This window comes from Bos javanicus, chromosome 21 (assembly GCF_032452875.1).
Source record: "Bos javanicus breed banteng chromosome 21, ARS-OSU_banteng_1.0, whole genome shotgun sequence".
NCBI lineage: Eukaryota > Metazoa > Chordata > Mammalia > Artiodactyla > Bovidae > Bos > Bos javanicus.
Genome location: NC_083888.1, coordinates 43,225,234 through 43,248,386, shown reverse-complemented (window position 1 = coordinate 43,248,386; position 23,153 = coordinate 43,225,234). Strand labels below are relative to the sequence as shown.

At 38.6% G+C, this 23,153-nt stretch overlaps 1 protein-coding gene across 4 annotated transcripts in view; it reads right to left on the bottom strand.

The window, feature by feature from the left end:
- Positions 1–23,153, bottom strand: part of NPAS3 (neuronal PAS domain protein 3) — a 959,432-nt gene that overhangs the window by 468,130 nt on the left and 468,149 nt on the right. For 2 of the 4 annotated variants that reach the window (XM_061394930.1, XM_061394928.1), the window contains one exon: positions 17,284–17,360. In XM_061394930.1, the coding sequence (XP_061250914.1) occupies positions 17,284–17,360 (77 nt within the window). Of the gene's footprint in view, positions 1–17,283; positions 17,367–23,153 lie in introns of all 4 variants that reach the window. The other 2 variants (XM_061394927.1, XM_061394929.1) reach the window with 1 other exon arrangement.

The window sequence follows — 23,153 nt, the reverse complement described above, 5'->3', positions numbered from 1 at the left end:
AAAGATGCAATTAAAATAGTCACTGATATTATCATTTGCCTTTGTATTTATGTAGAACTCGCAGGCTTGCCACTTACAAAAAAAGAATTTTCTGTTTCTTTAGGTCAATTCTACCCTTGGTCTAATCTCTATACCAGACTAAATTTACTAAAACATTGCATCACCTTAAAATGAAGTATGAGAGTGGATTATTTCAGAGAGTATTTTTCTGATGGCCTAAAGGGTCACCTGCACTTTTTATATCTTTGGAAATGAGGGAAACAGCTGCTCTGACCTGACAATTCCTATAGCAGTTATCTGGTCTCATGGGCATTTGACTAGGCTCTTCTTTGTGGGCAATTCAACCATCAGTTACACATTTTATTCAATCAAAATAACAAATGTTTATAATATTTTCAACTAATTTACCCTAATGTTTATTTTTCCCAACAGAGATAAAACAAATGGTATGACTTTTTCTGTCCTCTGGCAGAGTTCTATTCTGCTATCACAAAACAACACTGCCACATGAATTCCTTACCATTCAGTCCTAAATCATTAGATCCTGGGTTGGCAGGTGTCTGGGAAGTGATATTTACAAGGTGCGTAGGTCGTTTAGTTGCTCAGTCTTGTCCGACTCTTTTACAACCCCATGGACTGTAGCCCACCAGGCTCCTCGGTCCATGGAATTCTCCAAGCTAGAATACTGGAGTGGGTAGTCATTTCCTTCTCCAGGGAGTCTTCCTGACCTTGGGATTGAACCCATGTCTCTTTTGTCTCCTGCACTGGCAGGCGGGTTCTTTACCAGTCGTGCCACCTGGGAAGCCCTTATAAGGTGCTACTGGATGTTAATAAAAACAGCTGGAATCTTGGTGATCAGGGGACATGTGACCCAGCTCCTAGGCTGGCTCATAGGTCCATGCCTGCAGCAGAGGGAGGATGGAGGTTGGTGGTTATCCCGGGACCCCTTAGCAGGACCCTGATGGTGCTGTCTTATCACCGTTGCCTACAGCTCTTGGTTCCTGGGGTCTTCAGTAGTTATAATATCACCCACATCAGTCTCAGAAGAAGAAAACCATTTGCGAGCATGTATCATCCATGACTGATGTATAGTTTCTCTCTTAACATCAGCTATTCCTTCCAAAACTGCTTTCAGGAGACAAGGATCACAATCCCATTTTGGATGATTTACAGATAAACAAACAAAACAGAACCTCAGAGGATGGAGAAATACCTGATTTTTATTTTTTTGATTTTGCTTGCCTACAGTTTTTGACCTTTCTACATATTCTTTATTTTCTACTTTTACATTGTAAAGTTAAAAAAAAAAAAAAAAACTATTTTTAAAACTTGACCACACATGTGTGCATATGTGCATGCACACACACAAAGGACAACTATATACAGAGGATTCTTTTGTAATAATCTTTGTTTTAAAAAAGTTAGTAGACTCAATAAGGATCTACTGTATAGCAGAGGGAACTCTACTCAGTACTCTATAACAACCTAAATGGAAAAAATCTGAAAACTAATGGGTGTACACCTGAAACTAACACAGTATTGTAAGTCAGCTATATAATCCAATATAAAATGGGTTAAAATAATAAAATTAAATTCTCTGGAAAAAAAAGCTATTGAAGCTGATTATAGATCTGATATTATTGTGTAAACATTGTTCAATTTAGCTCTTAGAGATTTTTAAAATACCTTAAATTAATTTGGATTTGATTCTTCTAAGCCAGAATTTCCCAAGTGTATTTTGTTGAATGCTACTGTTAAAGACCCCAGTGCTGGGAAAGATTGAGGGCAGGAGCAGGAGGGTGGCAGAGGATGATAAGGTTGGATGGTATCACTGACTCAATGGACATGAGTTTGAGCAAACTCTGGGAGATGGTGAAGGACAGGGAGTACTGCAGTTCATGGTGTCGCAAAGAGTCGGACACGACTTACTGACTGTTCCCAGATATTCACGGACATCTTCCATCAGCTCAGTTTGGAAAACAAAGCACATTACCCATAGAACTCCCATCCCCAAACCTTCTTCAAACCCAAAAGACTCGTGAAGTTCTGGAGATTCAGATGAGAAAGCAAACCTAGCCATCCTGACTGAGGGTTCCCAATAAATGATAATCAGCTGGTGTCACCCTATTCTCTGTCATTCCTAACTGATGCTGGTAACAAGAATATAATATTTACTACCACCAAGGACTATTCTAAAGCCGAAAGAAAAAGAATCTGGCCCAGATTTGCAAATATCTTTATCATCAAGTAATTATTCACATTCCTATTTGACACATAACCCTAAGAATTTCTAAGACCTCTAACCACATTTAAAAATTGAAAGTATAATTATCTTTCTGTTCTGCTTTAATCTCCAAATAATTTGGCCACCCTTAGTGCCGGAGAAAGAATAAAGATATGTTCCCACACTTTGCAAACAATCTTCCTATTAGCAGGCCCCAAACAAAAACTGCTCAACCACAATGATACCGTTGCCCTATTTTCCTCCTTTCCCCTAGTCTTACCCTATGTGACCACACTGGGAGAATGTAGGTGTGAGGATAGGACACTCAACTACCAACCCCACCCCCCAGAGATGCACATGAAAATCAAACTTATTGTGTGTGTATCACGGTGGATGAGCTGTGTGATTTTAAGTTTGCAGCCACAGGACGTGCTCACTGATCAGCCCCAAGCTGGGCAACTTGCAGGGTGCAGCCTGTCACCCATGGCCAACGTTTGCAGAACGCTCACGATGTGCCAGGCACTGTGTGAGCATCTCTAATTCTCACAGCCATCTCTGAGGGAAGGACTGCTACCATCTCCATTTAGGGTGGAGGAAAGTAAGATTTAGAGAGTTTAAATAAACCGCCCAAGTCCACATAACTAAGGGCAGGGATTCGAAGCCACTAGTCTACGTTACACTGAATCATGTTTGTCTGCTTTGTGTTTGGTCTTTTCTGTTCACAGTGGGAATGCTGAGAGGCAAAACCATGACTCGCCTTTGTATCTTGGTATTTTCTCTGTTCTCTGATCAAACTAGGTACTCGGTAAGTATTTACTAAACTGAAGCTTCAGTTTAGTATTTTTAAAGTTATTGTCTCATTTCCTAGATCCTGGTTACTTGAGATAACCAATTTTGTGATGAGAAAGTCCCCACTTATAATCAGTACTAGTTGTAGTCAGTTGGCTCAGTGGTAAAGAATCTACCTGCCAATGCAGGAGATGCAGGAGACACGGGTTCAATCCCTGGGTCAGGAAGATACCCTGGAGGGGGAAATGGCAACCCAATCCACTGTGCCCCCTGGGAAGCCCAGTAAATATAGATACCATTTATGTAAACAGATAATTCAGATTGTGTTCAATGAAATTTATTTATCTTACTTTAAATCTAAGAGGATTTTTATTGATGCTATGCTATGCTAAACAGATAATTCAGATTGTGTTCAATGAAATTTATTTATCTTACTTTAAATCTAAGAGGATTTTTATTGATAACACTCCCATATTCCTGTGTGGTAATACTCCTGATAAGCATGAACATTTTTCTTTAAAAACTTGGCCATTTTTCTGAACTATACAACATATAGACAGAAATACTAGCAGATGTTTATTAAACACCTTCTACATGCCAGGTTTTGTACTAAACATGTTTAACTACACTATCTCCTTCAATCCTCACAACATGCCTATCAGGAGACATTTTACTACTATTTTCTCTATTTTTTAAAGATGAAGAAATTGAGGCTTAGAGAGAACAAGAGGCTGTCTTAGCAAGGGGCTCACAGTCAGTAGGTTAGCACATCAGGATGTGAGCTCAAAGTGGCTGGATGCCAAAGTACATGCACAAAAAGAATCTACCATACTCTGCCACCTACCTAGAAAACATGGATTAAAAACAGGGCTGGACTATAAAAAGAATGCATTTGAGTCAGTTCTAATGAGGTGGATGAAACTGGAGCTTATTATACAGAGAGAAGTAAATCAGAAAGAAAAACACCAATACAGTATATTAACACATATATATGAAATTTAGAAAGATGGTAACGATGACCCTATATGAGAGACAGCAAAAGAGACACAGCTGTATAGAGCAGTCTTTTGGACTCTGTGGGAGAAGGCGAGGGTGGGATGATTCAAGAGAATAGCATTGAAACATATATATTATCATATGTGAAATAGATCGCCAGTCCAGATTCGATGCATGAGACAGGGTGCTCAGGGCTGGTGCACTGGGATGACCCAGAGGGATGGGATGCGGAGGGAGGAGGGAGGGGAATTCAGGATGGGGAACACATGGACACCCGTGGCTGATTCATGTCAATGTATGGCAAAAACCACCACGATATTGTAAAGTAATTAGCCTCCAACTAAAAAAAAAAACAAAAACAGGGCTGGAACACAGAGCTGAAAGGGGGCTCTAGTTCTGGGGTTCAATGTGACTTCAGTAAGACTCTATTTGTTCATTCATTTACTCATCAGTTACTTCTTGAGCACCTACAACATGAAGGATTCAAACTTTACACTTGGGATATACTATACTTAGTACTTGTTTTGGCCCATCTCTGAAGGATGTAGGATGCTTATACCAAATTTAATGGGATTTGAGTCTTTTCAAGAAAAATTTCAGGAGTTATTTTTTCAGATTGTGGCAAGTAAATAACCCTAACACCTCCTTCTGCTTTTCATACAATGAATTAAAGGAGCAATGATTTTTTAAATGACCGCTTTTAAACTTTCACAACCACAAAATATTTTCTCATACTCAATTATGAATATGATTTTATATGACTTAAGAAGTTAATTCTGAATAATATCATACTTTTTTCTCACAAGTGACATTCTAAGGCAATATAGTATTGTAAAATCATGATTTAGTAGTCATCCTCTGTGCTTCAGTTTTTCAATTTTGAGAATGGAGATTTGATAAAACATATATTCTTGAGTTCATGTGAAGATCAGTGAGATGATTTTGGCCAAACCACACTGAGATTCTCCAATGAAACCAATTTCATACAGATGAAGTGTTAACTGAGATAGAAAATACACGCTAAGGTCAGAGTGATGCTGTGTCATCAAAGCTCAGCAACTTAGAAGACAGGAAGACAGCAGAGCCAGCTGACTCGTCAGATATGAGCTCGCCAAATTAAATAAGGGACAAAACGCATCTGTGTAATGAACCCTACTTTAAAACTTATGATTCACTCATATATACATTTCAGTCTTCACCCAGGTCAGTTACTAACAGAAGTTGTGAATTAACTTCCAACATGAAAAACATTTTCCTAATGTCAATGCTGATATCTTATCTGAGGTAAGGATATAGGAGAGGAGAACAACAAATCTCTGCCTCTCTCTCCTTTCTTTTTAAATAAAAATACACTAAACCTTATATACGATTGTTTTACAGCTCAATTGATAAGGTGTGTTCCTTTTTTTTTTTGTCCAAGAAAATTTAAAAGCAACTAATTTAAATATGCAAAATTATCTTGAGTTGTTCATACGTGAACTTAAAAGCCGTGCAACACAGGAAAATTAAGTAATTATGCCTCCAAGTTATTTACTGCAATTAAGCTCATTTATCATATGCAAATTAGTGCAAACTGGTCTCATTAGTTACTAAATTACTCAATATGAGCTGAACAATGTAGCACTCCAGTTTGTAATGAAAAATCCCTGTAGAGGCAAGCAGTATCAATTAAGCTAATTTGCATATGCAAATATATTCACTAACTTTCTCTTTTCTATATTTAGTTTTACATTTTCTTACCATTCTGGATCATAGGGAAACTGCAGGGTCACTCCCCTTTTTCTCTTTCCTGTTTTATAGCTAGAGAATGCCTCTATTAGTTGAATTTTATTTTATTTTAGTACTGATGTCAAGCAGGATACCACTTTGAAATCAAGGGCCATAAGGAGTAAGAAGATGAACCTTTCCTAGAGTTGATCATTTCTTTAATACTTGTAAGTTCCAATAAAATAATAAGAGTGAAATTCCAATAGAAAATACACTTAATGTATCATTCTCTCTCACAAAAGTCTTTTGAAAACATTGCTATTAAATGTAAAATGTGATGTTGACTTGGCTAGGCAACACCTTAAGTAATAATTTTTATGTTCGTATTAGTCAGTTCTTGAGCTGTTTTAGGTATTACTCACTTTTCTCTGCCCAGATACTTGAATTGTACTAGTCAATCTTTTATTGTCTCTTGCTGGATCCAATGAAACAAGATGCTAATAACAGATGTTGCATTCTCCAGCCCCACCCCAACATGACTGTAAGTAGCTCTTTTGCCTATAAACCTAATTTCTCTAAAGAATCTTCTCAGTCTTCTACAATTGAGTGGGTCTCAAGACACTGAAGCGGTGCTGTCACTAGAAATACTTAAATTTTAACAGAAATATAAAGTGTCACAAGATATTTTGTTTCCCTTATTACACTGACCACAAATTTTTAAATATTTCTGATAAAGAACCTATACTTTCTCATTTATCTTAAAAAGAATTCTGCAGGACCAAAACAGTATGTAAACCAACCATGATTCCAGGGTATATCCTTAAACTATCTTCAAACTATGATTAAAAATGGAAGCATATAAATTTAAACATAAATTCTAACATTATTTTGTTCTAAATCTGATTCACAGCATTCTCTTTTAAACCTAGGCTCTTCTTTTACTTCTACTCTCTAATCAATGGCCGAAGGTATTAAAAGAGGAAAAACCACAGGATTGAAATCTGACATTTCACTGAAGTCTGTAGTGTCATCCATTTTACACATGCAAATCTCTGATGACTTAACCTATCAAATACAAAAATAGCAACATTTCAGATCCCTGTTCCCCATCCATTTTAAGAAAATATACACTTTAGTTACACTGGTCTGCTAAGGTGATGACCACCTTCAATGTCTTCTATAAGAGAGTTGTTCTACTGAAAAATAATTCTTTCAAGAACAATTATCTCCTTAGTGATGCTGAGGAAGACAAGAGGTCATGTAACTCCTTTGCCCAGCCTTTTCTGATTCACTCCCAGGGAGAGACCCTCAGGTGTTATAATATTGGAATGTTCTTGGTGATTCTCTCTTGGTTTTCCTCAAAGTGTCAGCTCAAGAGATTCTCTTTTAGTTTGGGGTTTGAATGCCCTACAATTCAAACATTTCTTAATACCCAGAAATAATGTAAAGTTATTGAGTTAGCTATAGAAGGGTTCATGCAACATAGACAAGTTCAAAACTAACATGTTGGTGCCACACTTCCACCACTATCTCCCTTTAGGGAATTTTTTATAAAATATTTTTATTCTCCCAAGACTTCATTTAAAATAATTGCAATTCTATATCATTTATATATAAACTTGTGGATATTTATGAGCTTATTCATCCAACTCAGAAAGTTTCATTTACTATAATATCCAAAACTAGTTATGAATAAAAACAACTCCTCAATTACTCTATAAGTAACAGTTATTAGTAGTGATATGTATTACTCAATGTCAGTAACAGGCACCCTTCTGTAGTTCACCATAATGTATTCACGACTAATACAAACACAAACCCTAAAAAATCTTCCACATACAAAGTTTGATTTGATTGCTTTGTTTTATCACCTGTGAGGCAAGGCAATACTATGGAGTATGCAAAAACAATACTACAATTTCACATAACAATTATATAAGCTTTATTTACAGAATGAAAAAACAAACAAAATCCCTCAAACCCTTCTGCTAAGGGCATGCAAATAATTAAAGAACTCCATTCATAAATCTGGCACCTAAGGGAAAGTCATTCCCCTAGTTAATTTTACGAGTTACAAGGATGCTGTTACCATTTTCTGTTCCGTTAACTTTGATGAAGTAAAATATGAATATTCTATCTGGTCTCTAAACTGGGTAAGTAAAAGTAAATACCACTTATACTTTATTCATATTAAGGAATCATGAAGTGAGAACAATAATGCCTAGAGAGAACTTTTAAAGCAGGAACCAAATCAGTGCTGAGTCACAAGTATTACATTCTGGAAAAGAGCTCACATAATGGCTCAAAGTTCTTGGATTTTTCTTGTGTGTGCTTAGTCGCTCAGTTGTGTCCAACTCTCTGTGGCCCCATGGACTGTAGCCTGCCTGCCAGGCTCCTCTGTCCATGGAATTCTCCAGCAAGAATACTGGAGTGGGTTGCCATTTCCCCCTCTGGGGGATCTTCCTGACTCACGGATTGAACCCATGTTTCTTGCGTCTCCTGCACCGGCAGGTGGGTTCTTTACCACTAGCGCCACCAGGGAAGCCTGGGATTTTTACTTCACCTGTCACAAACAGCACAGTTCTCAATTTGACCCCTTGCCTCTAACCCCTCCTCTGATCAATGAGTCACAGAAGAATAAAGTCAGCTAAAACGCCTCAGGCCCAATGCCCCTGCCTCACAGTCGTGTAGCAGCGAGGCTGACACCCCTTGATTGTCTCGCCTCTCCTGCAGAAGATGCCCCTGTGCTGAAATTCATACCTGAAGCAGCTATAGGTTCACTGAGGCTACAGTAAGGGTACAGTATATATAATACAAATGGTGGCCCTAGAACTGCACAGTATGAAGCCTGGACCATGGCCATGCCTGTGTATACAAGTATTAGATCATTACATTGGAAAATAACTTTGTAACAGTTGATTTTTATATTGACAGAATCACCATTATATTTATTTCACCCCTCTCAGTAGGAAAGAAGTCACATTTTAATGGATCTATAAAACTTCCTAAATTTTCTTAAGAGAATATATGGCTAATAAGATGTACCTTTATGGGAACTAAAGAACCTCTTGATGAAGGTGAAAGAGGAGAGTGAAAAAGCTGGCTTAGTTCAAAAAACTAAGATCATGGCATCTAGTCACATCACTTCATGGCAAACAGATGGGAAAGAAATGGAAACAGTGGCAGGTTTTATTTTCTTGGGCTCCAAAATTACTGTGGATGGTGACCACAGCCATGAAATCAAAAACACTTGCTCCTTGGAAGAAAAGCTATGACAAACCTAGACAGCATATTAAAAAGCAGAGACATCACTTTGCCAGCAAAAGTCTGTCTAGTCAAAGCTATGGTTTTTCCAGTAGTCATGTATGGATGCGAGAGTTGAACCATAAAGAAAGCTGACTGCCAAAGACCTGATGCTTTCGAACTGTGGTGCTGGAGAAGACTCTTGAGAGTCATTTGAACTGCAAGGAGATCAAACCAGTAAATCCTAAAGGAAGTCAACCTTGAATATTCATTGGAAGGGCTGATGCCAAAGCTGAAACTCCAATACTTGGGCCACCCAATGCAAAGAGCTGACTCACTGGAAAACACCCTGATGCTGGGAAAGATTGAGGGCAGGAAGAAAAGGGAATGACAGAAGCTAAGATGGTTGGAAGGCATCACTGATCAATGGACATGAGTTTGGGCAAATTCCGGGAGATAGTGAAGGACAGGGAAGCCTGGTGTGCTGCAGTTCATGGGGTTGCAAAGAGTTAGAAATGACTTAGTGACTGAACAACAACAATACGATGCACATGGCAAACACATATACTGCAGTACATAGAATAGGTGGACCAAAAATTAAGAAGTCCTTAGCATGTTTGTCCACAAAACACCCATGGGGCTAGTATGGGGAACAGCAAGGTGTGGCACCCAGTGCAGGAAATTCCGAGGTGTTACCTGAGCCCCAGTTCTGGTGCTCAGAACTGATCTGTATTTTACCTTCCAATTTCCATCAGTCCCCTAGTTCTGTTCACTACAAATATAAAGTCTTGCCTTTTATAACCTATCTTTTAAAAGGTCCTCATCATTTCTTGGCAAGTATTTATAATCTAGTCATAACATCCTGGGTTCAAATTCAACTCTCACTTAACTAGCTATGTGAGTTTAGTCATGTAATTGTTATGTGAGTTTTCTAAGAAATCTTAGTTTACTCAATTGTAAGATATGCACAGAGTACCTGAATCACAGATACACATTGTATTAACTGATGATATAAGAAGAGTAGTTAGCATAATACATAGAACTTAATACATACCAAAAATTTAATAAATTTAAGTTAAAATCAACCTGGCTTAGGCCTTTCTCATTAAAACACACTTTACTTGGTATATGAATTAGAAATGCAAACTTATAATCAAAATACTCAATGGAAAAAAAAGGTTAAATAATGATACATCCATAGTATAGAATGACGTATAGCCATTAAAAATAATGGAAGCCTATCCTTTCCTAATGCAGACATGAGCACTTGATATTGATTTTTTAAAAGTTGATTGCTAAAGAGCATATCATTGACCAATACCTGACCCCATGAATCTCAGATTTATAAACATACGCTTAACAACATTAATACAGAATTGTCCTGTAACACTATCTTCTTATCTCCAAACTGGACTTTACCACAAATATCCAAACATTTCTACCTTCTATCACTTTTTAGGTTTGTCTTCTGAACCTAAAATTTTACTGCAATGCTTTAACTGACAAAACCTATGACATCTCTTCAATATTTGTCCCCCTGAAGGATTTATATCCTCAGTCACCTTGATACTTCTTCCTTGCATGCTAAGTCACTTCAGGTATGGCTGAATCTTTGTGATCCCATGGACTTTAGCCCACCAGGGTCCTCTGTCCATGGGATTCTCCAGGCAAAAATGCTGGGGTGGGTTGCCATGCCCTCCTCCAGGGGATCTTCTTGACCCAAGGATCAAACCTGTGTCTTCTGCATTGGCAGGTAGGTTCTTTACTCTTATCTTTGTCTACTCCTTTCTACAAATAGCTGTGAAAAGAAGAGAAGTGAAAAGCAAAGGAGAAAAGGAAAGATATACCCATTTGAACGTAGAGTTCCAAAGAATAGCAAGGAGAGATAAGAAAGCCTTCCTCAGCAATCAATGCAAAGAAATAGAGGAAAGCAGTAGAATGGGAAAGACTAGAGATCTCTTCAAGAAAACTAGAGATACCAAGGGAACATTTCATGCAAAGATGGGCTTGATAAAGGGCAGAAATGGTATGGACCTAATAGAAGCAGATGATATTAAGAAGAGATGGCAAGAATACACAGAAGAACTGTACAAAAAAGATCTTCATGACACAGATAATCACAATGGTGTGATCACTCACCTAGAGCCAGACATCCTGGAAAGTAAAGTCAAGTGGGCCTTAGGAAGCATCACTATGAACAAGCTAGTGGAGGTGATGGAATTCCAGTTGAGCTATTTCAAATCCTAAAACATGATGCTGTGAAAGTGCACTCAATATGTCAGCAAATTTGGAAAACTCAGCAGTGGCCACAGGACTGGAAAAGGTCAGTTTTCATTCCAATTCCTAAAAAAGGCAATGTCAAAGAATGCTCAAACTACCACACAAACTGCATTCATCTCAGTTTAGTTCAATCGCTCAGTCATGTCCGACTCTTTGCGACCCCATGAATCGCAGCACACCAGGCCTCCCTGTCCATCACCAACTCCTGGAGTTCATGCAACTCACGTGCATCAAGTTGGTGATGCCATCCAGCCATCTCATCCTCTGTCGTCCCCTTCTCCTCCTGCCCCTAATCCCTCCCAACATCAGGGTCTTCTCCAATGAGTCAACTCTTTGCATGAGGTGGCCAAAGTATTGGTGTCTCAACCTCAGCATCAGTCCTTCCAGTGAACACCAGGACTGGTCTCTTTTAGGGTAGACTGGTTGGATCTCCTTGCAGTCCAAAGGACTCGCAAGAGTCTTCTCCAGCACTACAGTTCAAAAGCATCAATTCTTTGGCACTCAGCTTTCTTCACAGTCCAACTCTCACATCCATAATGACCAGTAGTCAAACCATAGCCTTAACTAGACGGACTTCTGTTGGCAAAGTAATATCTCTGCTTTTTAATATGCTATCTAGGTTGGTCATAACTTTCCTTCCAAGGAGTAAGCGTCTTTTAATTTCATGGCTACAATCACCATCTACAGTGATTTTGGAGCCTCATCTCACATGCTAATAAAGTCATGCTCAAAATTCTCCAGGCCAGGCTTCAGCAATACGTGAACTGTGAACTTCCAGATTTTCAAGCTGGGTTTAGAAAAGGCAGAGGAACCAGAGATCAAATTGCCAACATCTGTTGGATCATTGAAAAAGCAAGAGAATTCCAGAAAAATATCTATTTCTGCTTTATTGACTACGCTAAAGCGTTTGACTGTGTGGATCACAACAAACGGTGGAAAATTCTGAAAGAGATGGGAATACCAGACCACCTGACCTGCCTCTTGAGAAATCTGTATGCAGGTCAGGAAGCAACAGTTAGAACTGGACATAGAACAACAGACTGGTTCCAAAAGGAGTATGACAAGGCTGTATATTGTCACCCTGCTTATTTAACTTATATGAAGGGTACATCATGAGAAACGCTGGGCTGGATGAAGCACAAGCTGGAATCAAGACTGCCAAGAAATATCTATAACCTCAGATATGCAGATGACACCATCCTTATGGCAGAAAGTGAAGAAGAACTAAAGAGCCTCTTGATGAAAGAGAAAGAGGAGAGTGAAAAAGATGGCTTAAAGCTCAACATTCAGAAAACTAAGATCATGGCATCTGGTCCCATCACTTCATGGGAAATGGATGGGGAAACAGTGGAAACAGTGTCAGACTTTATTTTTTGGGCTACAAAATCACTGCAGATGCTGACTGCAGCCATGAAATTAAAAGACGCTTACTCCTTGGAAGGAAAGTTATGACCAACCTAGATAGCATATTCAAAAGCAGGGACATTACTTTGCCAACAAAGGTTTGTCTAGTTAAGGCTATGGTTTTTCCTGTGGTCATGTATGGATGTGAGAGTTGGACTGTGAAGAAGGCTGAGCGCCGAAGAACTGATGCTTTTGAACTGTGGTGTTGGAGAAGACTCTTGAGAGTCCCTTGCACTGCAAGGAGATCCAACCAGTCCATCCTAAAGGAGATCAGTCCTGGGTGTTCATTGGAAGGACTGATGTTGAAGCTGAAACTCCAATACTTTGGCCACCTGATGCAAAGAGCTGATTCATTGGAAAAGACCCTGATGATGGGAAAGATTGAGGGCAGGAGGAAAAGGGGACTACAGAGGATGAGATGGCTGGATGGCATCATCAACTCAATGGACATGAGCTTGGGTAAACTCCGGGAGTTGGCGATGGACAGGGAGGTCTGGCGTGCTGCAGTTCACGGGGTCGCAAAGAGTTGGACACGACTGAGATACTAAACTGAACTCCTTTCCCATTTTCTATTTGCATCTTAAAGGAATGGCATGTATGGGGTTGCCTCGCCTCAGCCCTTTTCTCTCCTTGTTCCATATGATCTCCATTTGTCTGCAACTCGCTGTTTGATCTGAACTACCGTTCATCTACACAAAGCAATAATGCCCCACCCTGTTTTCACCCTTTGCCTTGATCTTTCTCTAGAAGATCAGACTCAGGTTTCCAACTGCTTACCTCTTACAGATTTGGTTATGTAACAAGATATCCCTTTCAGCCTCTCTTAGGCAAGAGTATCACTGGGAACCTTTTATCAGGCTAGAAGATCTGTGATCACTGATAACTCCTACCATTCCCTAGCTTTTCATCTGTAATTCATACCATGTGCCATTCCTGTGTGTCTATTCATAGAGGTTCTATCTCGGATAAGATCTTAATTTGGATATTAGACTGTTATAATAGTTTCCTAAATTGTCTCTTTATAATAGCCTCTCATAATACAGAGGATTCCTAGATTGTATTTTAATAGTAACACCAGAAACAAACCAAAGGTTTATCTTGTCACTCTCTTGTATGAAAGCCTTCTCCATAGGCTTATTGCTGATTACACCATCCTGGCTTGGCTTACTGGGCTTGTGCAATATGGCTGGTAAGTTCTCCATCTTATCTCTTATGTGCTCCTCTGTGTATGTGAAACAGCCATCAAGTTAAACACCTTAACAGTCCCCAAATAAGATCTGTGATGAGTTGCCTCCATGCTTTGTGTTCTTCATTTCTTTGCCTGCAATGTTCTTTGGTTGTCTTTGGCTAGTAAACTCCTATTCATCCATCAACAACTTTGAGCGGTCTTCTCTGATGCTTTGTGGCAAATTCAGAGCCTCACTCTTTCACAGGCCTCTAGTAAGATACTTGACCAGTGTGATGCTTCTCACTTTATGGAATCTCCTGGTTCTTTAACCAAATGATTGCAAGCTAGTTAAGGAGAGCAGCCATGCGCCTACTACAGCAAATTATGTTGTTACTAAGTATTGACTCTTTCTTTTTTGGTAATGATGGTAAACTATGATGTTAGAGACTATGCCAACCTTGTTGACCACACAGGTTTGTTTATTCCACCCCCTCCCCCACCCCGATATTTACAAACAAAAGAAGGGTAGGGGAGAAAGAAGAAAGAATTTACACCAGGCCCCATGAATCAACCAGATTCAACTATGGAACCTCCTGAAGGAAAAATAAGGAAACCATGTTACCTAAGCAGACTACTGAGAAACCTTGAATGCGGTACATAGATCTATGGGTTCAAGAATTACCCTGCTGGGAGAGAAGACAACTAACCAGACAGCCTAGAGGAAGCCCTTCTTGTTACTGCTACTTCCCAATCCATTCCTATCTGCAATTTTAGCATATCATTTTGAGAAGCATACACAATTCTTCCCCTCCATAACCTTTGGTTTTAGAATCGAAAGATAGGAGTTTCTAGTTTCTATGACAATTTCAAGACTATCTAGTGCAACCACACTTGGATGCCTGACTTTCTTGAAAGCATCTTTACAAAGCCATCTATACTTCTAACGCTAAAGGTTTTGAGTGTGTTGGAAATGCAGACAGCTTTATTTCCAAGTTTTGTTACATGGAGGCAATTTCTTTTCCTATTCAACTTTCATCCCTTTCTCTTTTTTCTACACTCTGAAGACACAGAATGTATCTAATCCTCCTTTTTTTTCTTCTTTTGGAATGAGGCCTTCAAATAGATAAGAGAGGATATTAATGTCCCTTTTATGCCATGTATTTCCCACACTTAACTTCACCACGCCCTTTGCCACATCTCATGTAACACAATTTCCAGTTCATGCACTCATCTAGTTATTCCACTCCAAATGACATCCAGCTGTCTATACCCCTTCAAGAGTGTTGTTTAAGTCAGGTGTGACCAAACCAAAGAACAGGAGAGTTCAGCAGTCTCATCTAGATCCTCCACCCTCTTAACGGAGTCCAATGTTGAACTGGCACTGGGAACAGTCGCTCTTCATTTCTACACTGCTCTCACTGAGCTTACATTTACACTCTTAAGTTTTTTGTTTTAAATTAGATTTAAATTCTTGCAGCTCCTAAGTCCCCCTCCCTACAAAACAATGAACACAAGATTTCCAGAGAGAATTTAGAGGATAATAGGATACCACTGGAATCATTTCTCTCACTGACAAAGTCTTACGCACCGATGGCTTCAGAATATAAATAGGAGTTATCCTGGATCACATCAGAATCTAACAATGTACAGTTGGCCCTCTGTACTCACAGATTCAACCAACCACGGATCAAAAATATTTGGAAAAAATCCAGAAAGTTCCACAAAGAAAAACATACACTTGCCACATGCCACCAATGATTTGCATAGCATTTGCACTGTATTAGGTACTGTAAATAGTTTAGAGATGATTTCAAGTATAGAAGAGGACATGCATAAGTTATATACAAATACCATGTCATTTTATATTAGAAATTTGAGCAACCACAGAGTTTTCTGTCCACAGGGGTCCTGGAACGAACTCCCCTCACATACAGAGGAACAGTGGTGTATATGGTATCACTCATACACAACTTATAATGGAGATTCTGGACAAAAATGTACAGGGAAGAGGGAAATAAAAATGCAAAGATCCAGAAAGAAATATCCTTCCTGTGTCCCTGAAACTTATCTACCACAAAGGTAATTCAAAACTTTATGTGCACAACAGGATAGCATTTCCTAAGGTGTGGTTCAGGAAACATAGTTCTGTGGGATGTCAACATATATTAGTGGAGAAATGAGAAAGGTCAAAATAAATACAAATAAACAAGGACCGTTCAGGCCTTAAATTTACAAAGGTGAATAGTGACATCTCAGACCTAATAAAGCATCAAAATTATCTCAAATGGTTGTTAAAAGTAACAAATTCCTGGATTTCACCCTGAAGACCCTGATTTACTAGGTCCAGGAGAGACCCAGGAATTTGTCGTTTGAACAACTGTCTCGATGACACTGAAGCTGTCAGCCAAGGAACCATTTTGGAGAGTCACGGGGGTTTGACCATGGACAATCTGATGAAAGCAGTTTTTCTAGGGTATATATTTTCAAAAATTACATGCTAGATTCAGTACCACTTTGGCTATCTAGAAAATGAAAGCACCATAGAGACCTTTTTTAACAAAAATTACTCTGAATGGACAGGAGTTTGTAGTTTAGCTTTGTTTTTATCCCAAATCTTATCTAAGGAAAGCAACCATCTTTTTCCAATAAGATGCCCAAACACCCCAAATATGTCTGTTTCTTCAATTCCAGGTTAAAAATGAATCTTACATGTACAAAAAATAAATAAATAAATAAAAGCTTTGGCCATGGCAACATTTATCCTGGAAAGAGAAACAATGCAGAATGATAGTCAAGTTAATGATTTGCAAAATCCTAACAGAAAAAGTTCTGAGTAAGTGAGGCGCTAAGTTTGGGATAAATTTTTTCCAAGACTAAATAACTACAGGTCCACGCCTAGTCACCCTCATATTTTTCATGAAAGTCACTGGAAAGATCAAATTATTAATATCTGTCTCCTCTTACTTAAAAACATACTTTAACATCTCACCCTAACAAAGTCGGTACTTTAGGAAAGCTAACATCAGGGTGGGAAGCACTTATGAATATAAACTCAAGCAAAGAACAACTGAAGTTTGGCAACACATAAAAATGTCACATACTTTCACAACAAAACCTTGCTCTTCCAAAAACAAAATATAGCTCCAAAGACACACACATATGTTCACTTACAAATGCAGCACACACAATCATTCTGGGAACAGCCAGCTACTATACATTGTGCGTCAACTCAATAGTACCGTTCATCTCAATTATTATAGCACAAATAATACTTGCCCTCCCTTTCTCATTAATATTCTCTCAAGGGATGGCTTTCTAAAAAGAAAAAAAATAAATTCATAAAAATTTCATAATTCCAAGATACAATAGCAAGTCATACACATAGCTGCAATAAAAGGCATTTTCATAAAAAGACTAAACACGTGGATTTTTCCTAGCAAAATGTAAGCAACCTTTTTTCGTTTAAAGGTACCTGTAAAATGTGACTTCCCAAATGTGCTTCAAATACTTCAATGGCCAGTGCACTGGGGCTTCTCCTTCGCTGTGCACCTATGACTTAAAGAAAAAAGAAAAAGAAAAGGAAAGAAAGAAAGAAAGAAATTAAGTTGGGGCTCCAATTCACACCTTCAGCTTCATTTCTCGTTAATTGTATCACTAGATAGCTACTATAGCTCTAAGATCTGAGAGAATCACAAGCCAGTTTTAACTCTGGTTCTCAGTTGCCTGAGCAAATCAGAGCCGAGGCTGAATTTTCATCTCAGAATATCAACTTCTACAAACATTAAAATCAGATTTAATGTTTTTCTTTTTGGACTGTTTTCCCTATACTGGAGCAAAAAAACAGAGGAATGTTCACATTTAAAAAAAATAAATTAGTAAGCTGCTTTTCTTAAAATTTAGGTATTGTTATTTTTAAAGCAAATACGTATTTCCTTTTCCTCCCAGAGAAACCTGAACATTTAATATCCTCTAGGCCAGGAAAAAAGCCAACAGGATTTTTTAAATGTTCTAATGCAATAACTTTATCATAATTTAATAAGCACAACATGTTGGCTAGGAGATTCTCATTAGTGACTGTTTGCACTAGTGTGAAGTGTCTCAGGATGGCTGGATTTCATATTTACTGAACATTCACGTGTAACCGTTCCTACAGGACCCGCAGGAAGCCCAGGTGGAAGCTTGTTTAGCCTGTACCTCGCAGCTCAGTGACTGTTTCCTTATCTGAATACTTCTGTTCTTCTGCTAAGGTATAGTTAGCCTTTCTGTTCCTGGCATACCCTGCATGTGTTGTCTGCAGGCACATACACCCAGAGAGCCTCCCGATCCTTAACAGAAGGGCTGACTGCATGATATTTAGGGGATCCAGAATTGTGGGTCATTACTTCACAATTTCTTTCTTTTTTTTTTTGCACGGGGTCATGATTTGCTTTTAAATCTGTTCTAGCTATTTTTCCAGTTTTAAAAAGTCCTCAAACATAAAAATCTACTTTGCTTTCCAGCAATTTATGAAAGAAAATATTCAGAACTTTTCCATATTTCAAACAAATACATCCCTTACCTCTTCCTGCTTTTCTTAAAAATTGACAAACCTCGGTTCCCTCAAATCTAGACACTATGAATTGAAAATAAAATTAAACCCCCTTTCTTTCTTCTCCAAACGCTTTCAGCTAGTTGACAAGACAATACCAGCAAAATGCTGCTGGGATAATTCTGTTATGTTTCAGTTATTACTAAGTCAGTTAGATCCATACCTTAGTAGGGATAATATAAGTGTACTTAGGATCATTGTGCTGTGCAAAAGTAGGCAGTTCCCCCCTGCAATTGTGAGCTAATGTCTGCTATGTCTGAAAGGCACTTTGAAACTAGTATGAGTGGTAAGTATCACTATTACTTGCAAGAGGAAATAAAAAAGGCATTTTCTTTCAATGGGAAAATTTATAAAATATAATTGAAGAGTGATTATTATCAAGGAATATTCCAGTTGGAAGGGACTTTAGAGATCGCTATTCTAACTTCTTCATTTGCTTCAGAAGCAAAACACACAACTAATAATTTTAAAATAGAAAAAAATCAATTTTCTACCCTCAGATTAATCACTACTATAAGTATAGACATAAGATTTTTAAAATTTTAATATTAAGATGTACTTAAGACAGTATTACTGGGTGTGTGTGCATTTCTGATTAATTTCCTATTCTAACATGCACATTACTCCCTTCAAAACTCCTTTGGCATTTTTGATAATGCAGCTGTCTTGCTGAATACTGTTTTCAGTTTCTAGAGTGTTAATTGCACATTATGGTTGCTTGGTGTGAATGATCCCACATGAATAAAATCTGCAGTTCTCTCTCTTTTTTTTTTTAAAGATTGTTGGGGGGAGGGGAGCTTTGGAGAGGCAGAAGGGGGTGTTAAAAAACTTCAAAAGTGTCCACTCTGTTATTGAGGCAGTAATTAGGATTCAGAAAGCTCTTTATTAATAGTTTAAAATTTGGGGGCATTTCAGGACTTCCAATAATGAGGTTTAAAATAAACCCCTGTAACTCACAGAGAAAATGGACTGATCTCAGAGAACATACACTATTCTCCAAAGAACTGGATTAAGAGGGGGGCAGCAGAGTAACAGCCACCAATCTATTGAGGACCTTGAAACATCACAGGAAATGAAAGGAACTTGTTCATTCACTAGAAGGTCCAAGGAGTATGCTCCAATAACAACTGCCTTCTTGAAGCATGAACTATACTGCAGGAACTATACCGGGTTCCTGCAGGGGTTATTTAAGCCTGGCCATTGACAGCCATTCTTTTCTTGCCTTTCCTCAACTTAGGGCTCAGCTGTTCTTCAGGTAAGTGGTGCAAATGCGTACATAATTGGGAATTTTATTTTAAAACCTTACTGGTCAGTCTGGAAATCCCACATGCCTCCATCAGGTCTTCTGTCCACGAGTCCTACACCTGCATAGTTAGTTTCCTTTGTTCTTCAGATCCTCTATAGAAACCCGAGTGTGCATTCTAGGACATGCCAGCATAACACACAAGAATCTTGTAAGTGGTTTCCTGCTTTTCCCTTCAATGGCATTTTTATTACACTGGAACTTCTCTTGATTTATATGTTTTGCACTTACGCAGGTGATGTGGGGCTGTAATGACAGTTCCTAATTTTACAACCAACATAAATATGTTAAACAGGAACCCATTATGCCCCAGGTAGAAGCCCAGCTCTGACTTGAAGCATTATTGGTGACTGAATAGATGTTAAATGTGTACTTTTTATCTTGTACTTTTCATCCCACCACATTTGGGATTTTGAGTACTGAGATAATAATCTGATAACTCAGGAACAATACAAACACAGTTATTTTGTTCCTCTATGTTAATCTCATTGTGTTTATGGAGTATCATTTATGCCTAAAGAAAAACTGAAGAGGCACTTCCTCAGTGAGGGTCATCATTCTCAGAAAAGTAATACACTGTTTATGAAGTTCTCTCAGACTGCTGTGTTTTGGAAGTTGACAGTTTTTAAAACCATTTGGTAGCGCCCACACACTGCATACTTGGTACTGCTATACAGGTTAATGTTTAATCTGCAGACACTTCGGTCATTTGTCTGTTCAATTAAAAGACAATGCTTTGGAATGTAAAGAATACTAAATCAACCACAAAATGCATAGCACATTGCTAAATAAATGGAACATGTAATCCTATATCTGTGAAGACTATATCTCAGCCACTGACAGTGATGAGAATTGTATAATTTGAACAGGTTATATAAACTGGTAAAAGGAAAAAAAAACAAGCCACAGTAGTTCAAATTCAGTTCAGAAATTACTGAGTACCTATGTGATGCTGAAACTTGCTAGCCACTGTAGGGTAACCTGTGCTATAAAACCTCATAAACATTCCATCAGAAAATTTTAAGCAATTCGAAACAAACCTAGGACCAGCGTAACATGATCAAGAAAACAACATGATCATCTCATGTTTTTCAAGGGTTAGAAATAAAACACCTAGATTTTTAAGAGACTTTAAATGGAAGCAATGTATAGGGAGAAAGATTTTTAAAAATTGACTGAAGAAATTCTGATTGTCTCAGAAATATAAAATGATATGATGAATCATTAGGATTGCACATTTGGCCTTTCTCTCATTAAAAAATGGAAGACAAAAAAAAAAAAAAGAAAGACAGAAGAAAACCCCAATCTGAAGCATGTATCTGAAAAATTCATTTTGTCCCTCAACGGTGTCAGCAAAAAATAACCTAGACTCTTCCACATAACCTTGTGAGGTAGTCTTTGAGAATTAATTAAGTGCAATAAAAGACAATCCCTCTTTGGGGAAATACACCACACACTCCCAGTCATATTCCTAACCAGTGCCGTCACCTTCAGGGATGCACAAACGCCAGGAAGGCTGAGGATTATCGCTCAGTGGGAGTTTGACCTATTCAGACAAAAGGTCAGCTTGCCATTGAAGAACCCATTAGAAAACAGAAGCAGGCCAGCTTAGTGGACACACGTAATGAACGGCGGAAAAGTCATGAGCCATTCTTGCCTTGCGTCCCGCGTTGCCCTTTTCCCCTAACCCTCCCCGCCCCCATTTCCAGAGCAGCTGCAGCTGCCCCAGCCCCTCCCTGCACAGTTCACACTGGGAAGGTAAACCACAGGCAGGGAGAGAGAAAGGGGCGCATTATTTCAGGGATCCCTTGAACAAGACACTCAAAAGTGAAGAGGATGACACCGGGAGGCAGGGTTGCCAAGAAACTGTTTGATTTGGGAAACGTCATTAGCAGATAGGGAATACCATTTTGGGGCTATTTTCTCATCCAGCTCTCCCTCCACGGGGAGCCGAGTGGCAGGATGGGTGGATGTAGCCTTAACGTTCTGCAGGTGGTATTTCAAGAGTGGAGTCATCCACTGAGTAAAAAGGCAAGTTTGGTGGGTACCCTCGGAATCTGCTGTGTAAGGGGCAAGACTCTGTTCCTACACTGAGCGTGGGGGAAGAGAGGACTAAAGGAAATCCTGGACATCACTCCCTGGGCTTTAGCACTTGGGCTAAGCAAAGTCGGAGTCTGGGAAAGAAAAGAGTACAGAATGCTTAATGAGTCTTCCCATGACTACCAAAGAGAAGAAAAGGGATTTCCCTTGAAGAATGTCAATTAGCCTCCCTCACTGTAGGGCAGATGAAGCCAGGGAGGGTTCTCTCAGAAGTCTCAGAACTTTATGAAGTATATAGTTGTGTATATGTGTATGTGTGTCTCCCTATAAAAATAAACATTGATATGCTTTTATTGACTATGGGACCAAGTCTTCATTCTGACACTTATTCTTACCGCTCCCCCTACTGCCCAAATTCACAGTTTGTACCCTTTCAACACTAAATTCCTCACTGTTTGTGCATGCCCTAAACACTGGTGGAATTTCAGGTCGGGATGGGGAAGATGCATTGGAATCACGAGTGGTAGGTACCTGATTAACCCAAACAGCAGCCCTAAAATCGAAACTGTTGTCAAAAGCCCGAAGTGTGGAGTTTCCACACACTACATGAAGCGAATGTCTGAAAACAAAGAACAACAACACTTTTTCAATGTATTTTCACCAAGATAAGTTTTTTGCCCCTTAAAATACAGGATAACTGAGAACCAGCGAAAAGAAACAGGGACAGGTATTGCTGATCAGGCATTTGAATGGTAGGTTAACAGTAAATAATAAGAAAGAAAACCTTCCATATTCAAAAACAGTGTAGTATGGGCTTATTTTTGAACTCAGATCCAGAATGTTCTAAAAAATACATTTTTATAATTCATATCTCAAGCCTATTAACACACTATATTACCAATTTAGACAAAAGAAGTATTTAATCTGTTAAAATAACTGAAACTCTAAGAAGTCTTACGCTGATTCAAAAATTCTTTTTTGCAACACATTTAAATTTCTCCCACAATTTAAAGTTGCACTGAATATATTCAGGAAAAGCGTTAAGGGCGATAAGACTGTGAGAGTATTAATATTTACAAATGAATGGCTGGATTTAAGAAGAAGGAATCATGTCTGCTTTTATCAAAAAAAGCCTATCTGTATGGCTACAACTAGTACAAACTAAGGGAAATACACAAAACACTCAATGATCTGTTTACACAAGAATGTGTTTAGCATGCACTTCCTATCTTCTGCAGAACTTACACAGTATTCACAGATTTTGAACACTTTCTTTACAAAACTTTTCTTCATCAGAATGGTAAACTGCCTAAAAGTGAAATGGCACCCAAGTATTACTTTTGTAAGTCTTAAAAATGCTTCTTGTATGAATTACAAGGACTTCTTTTCGGTACGAAGTTTTCATTTTAAA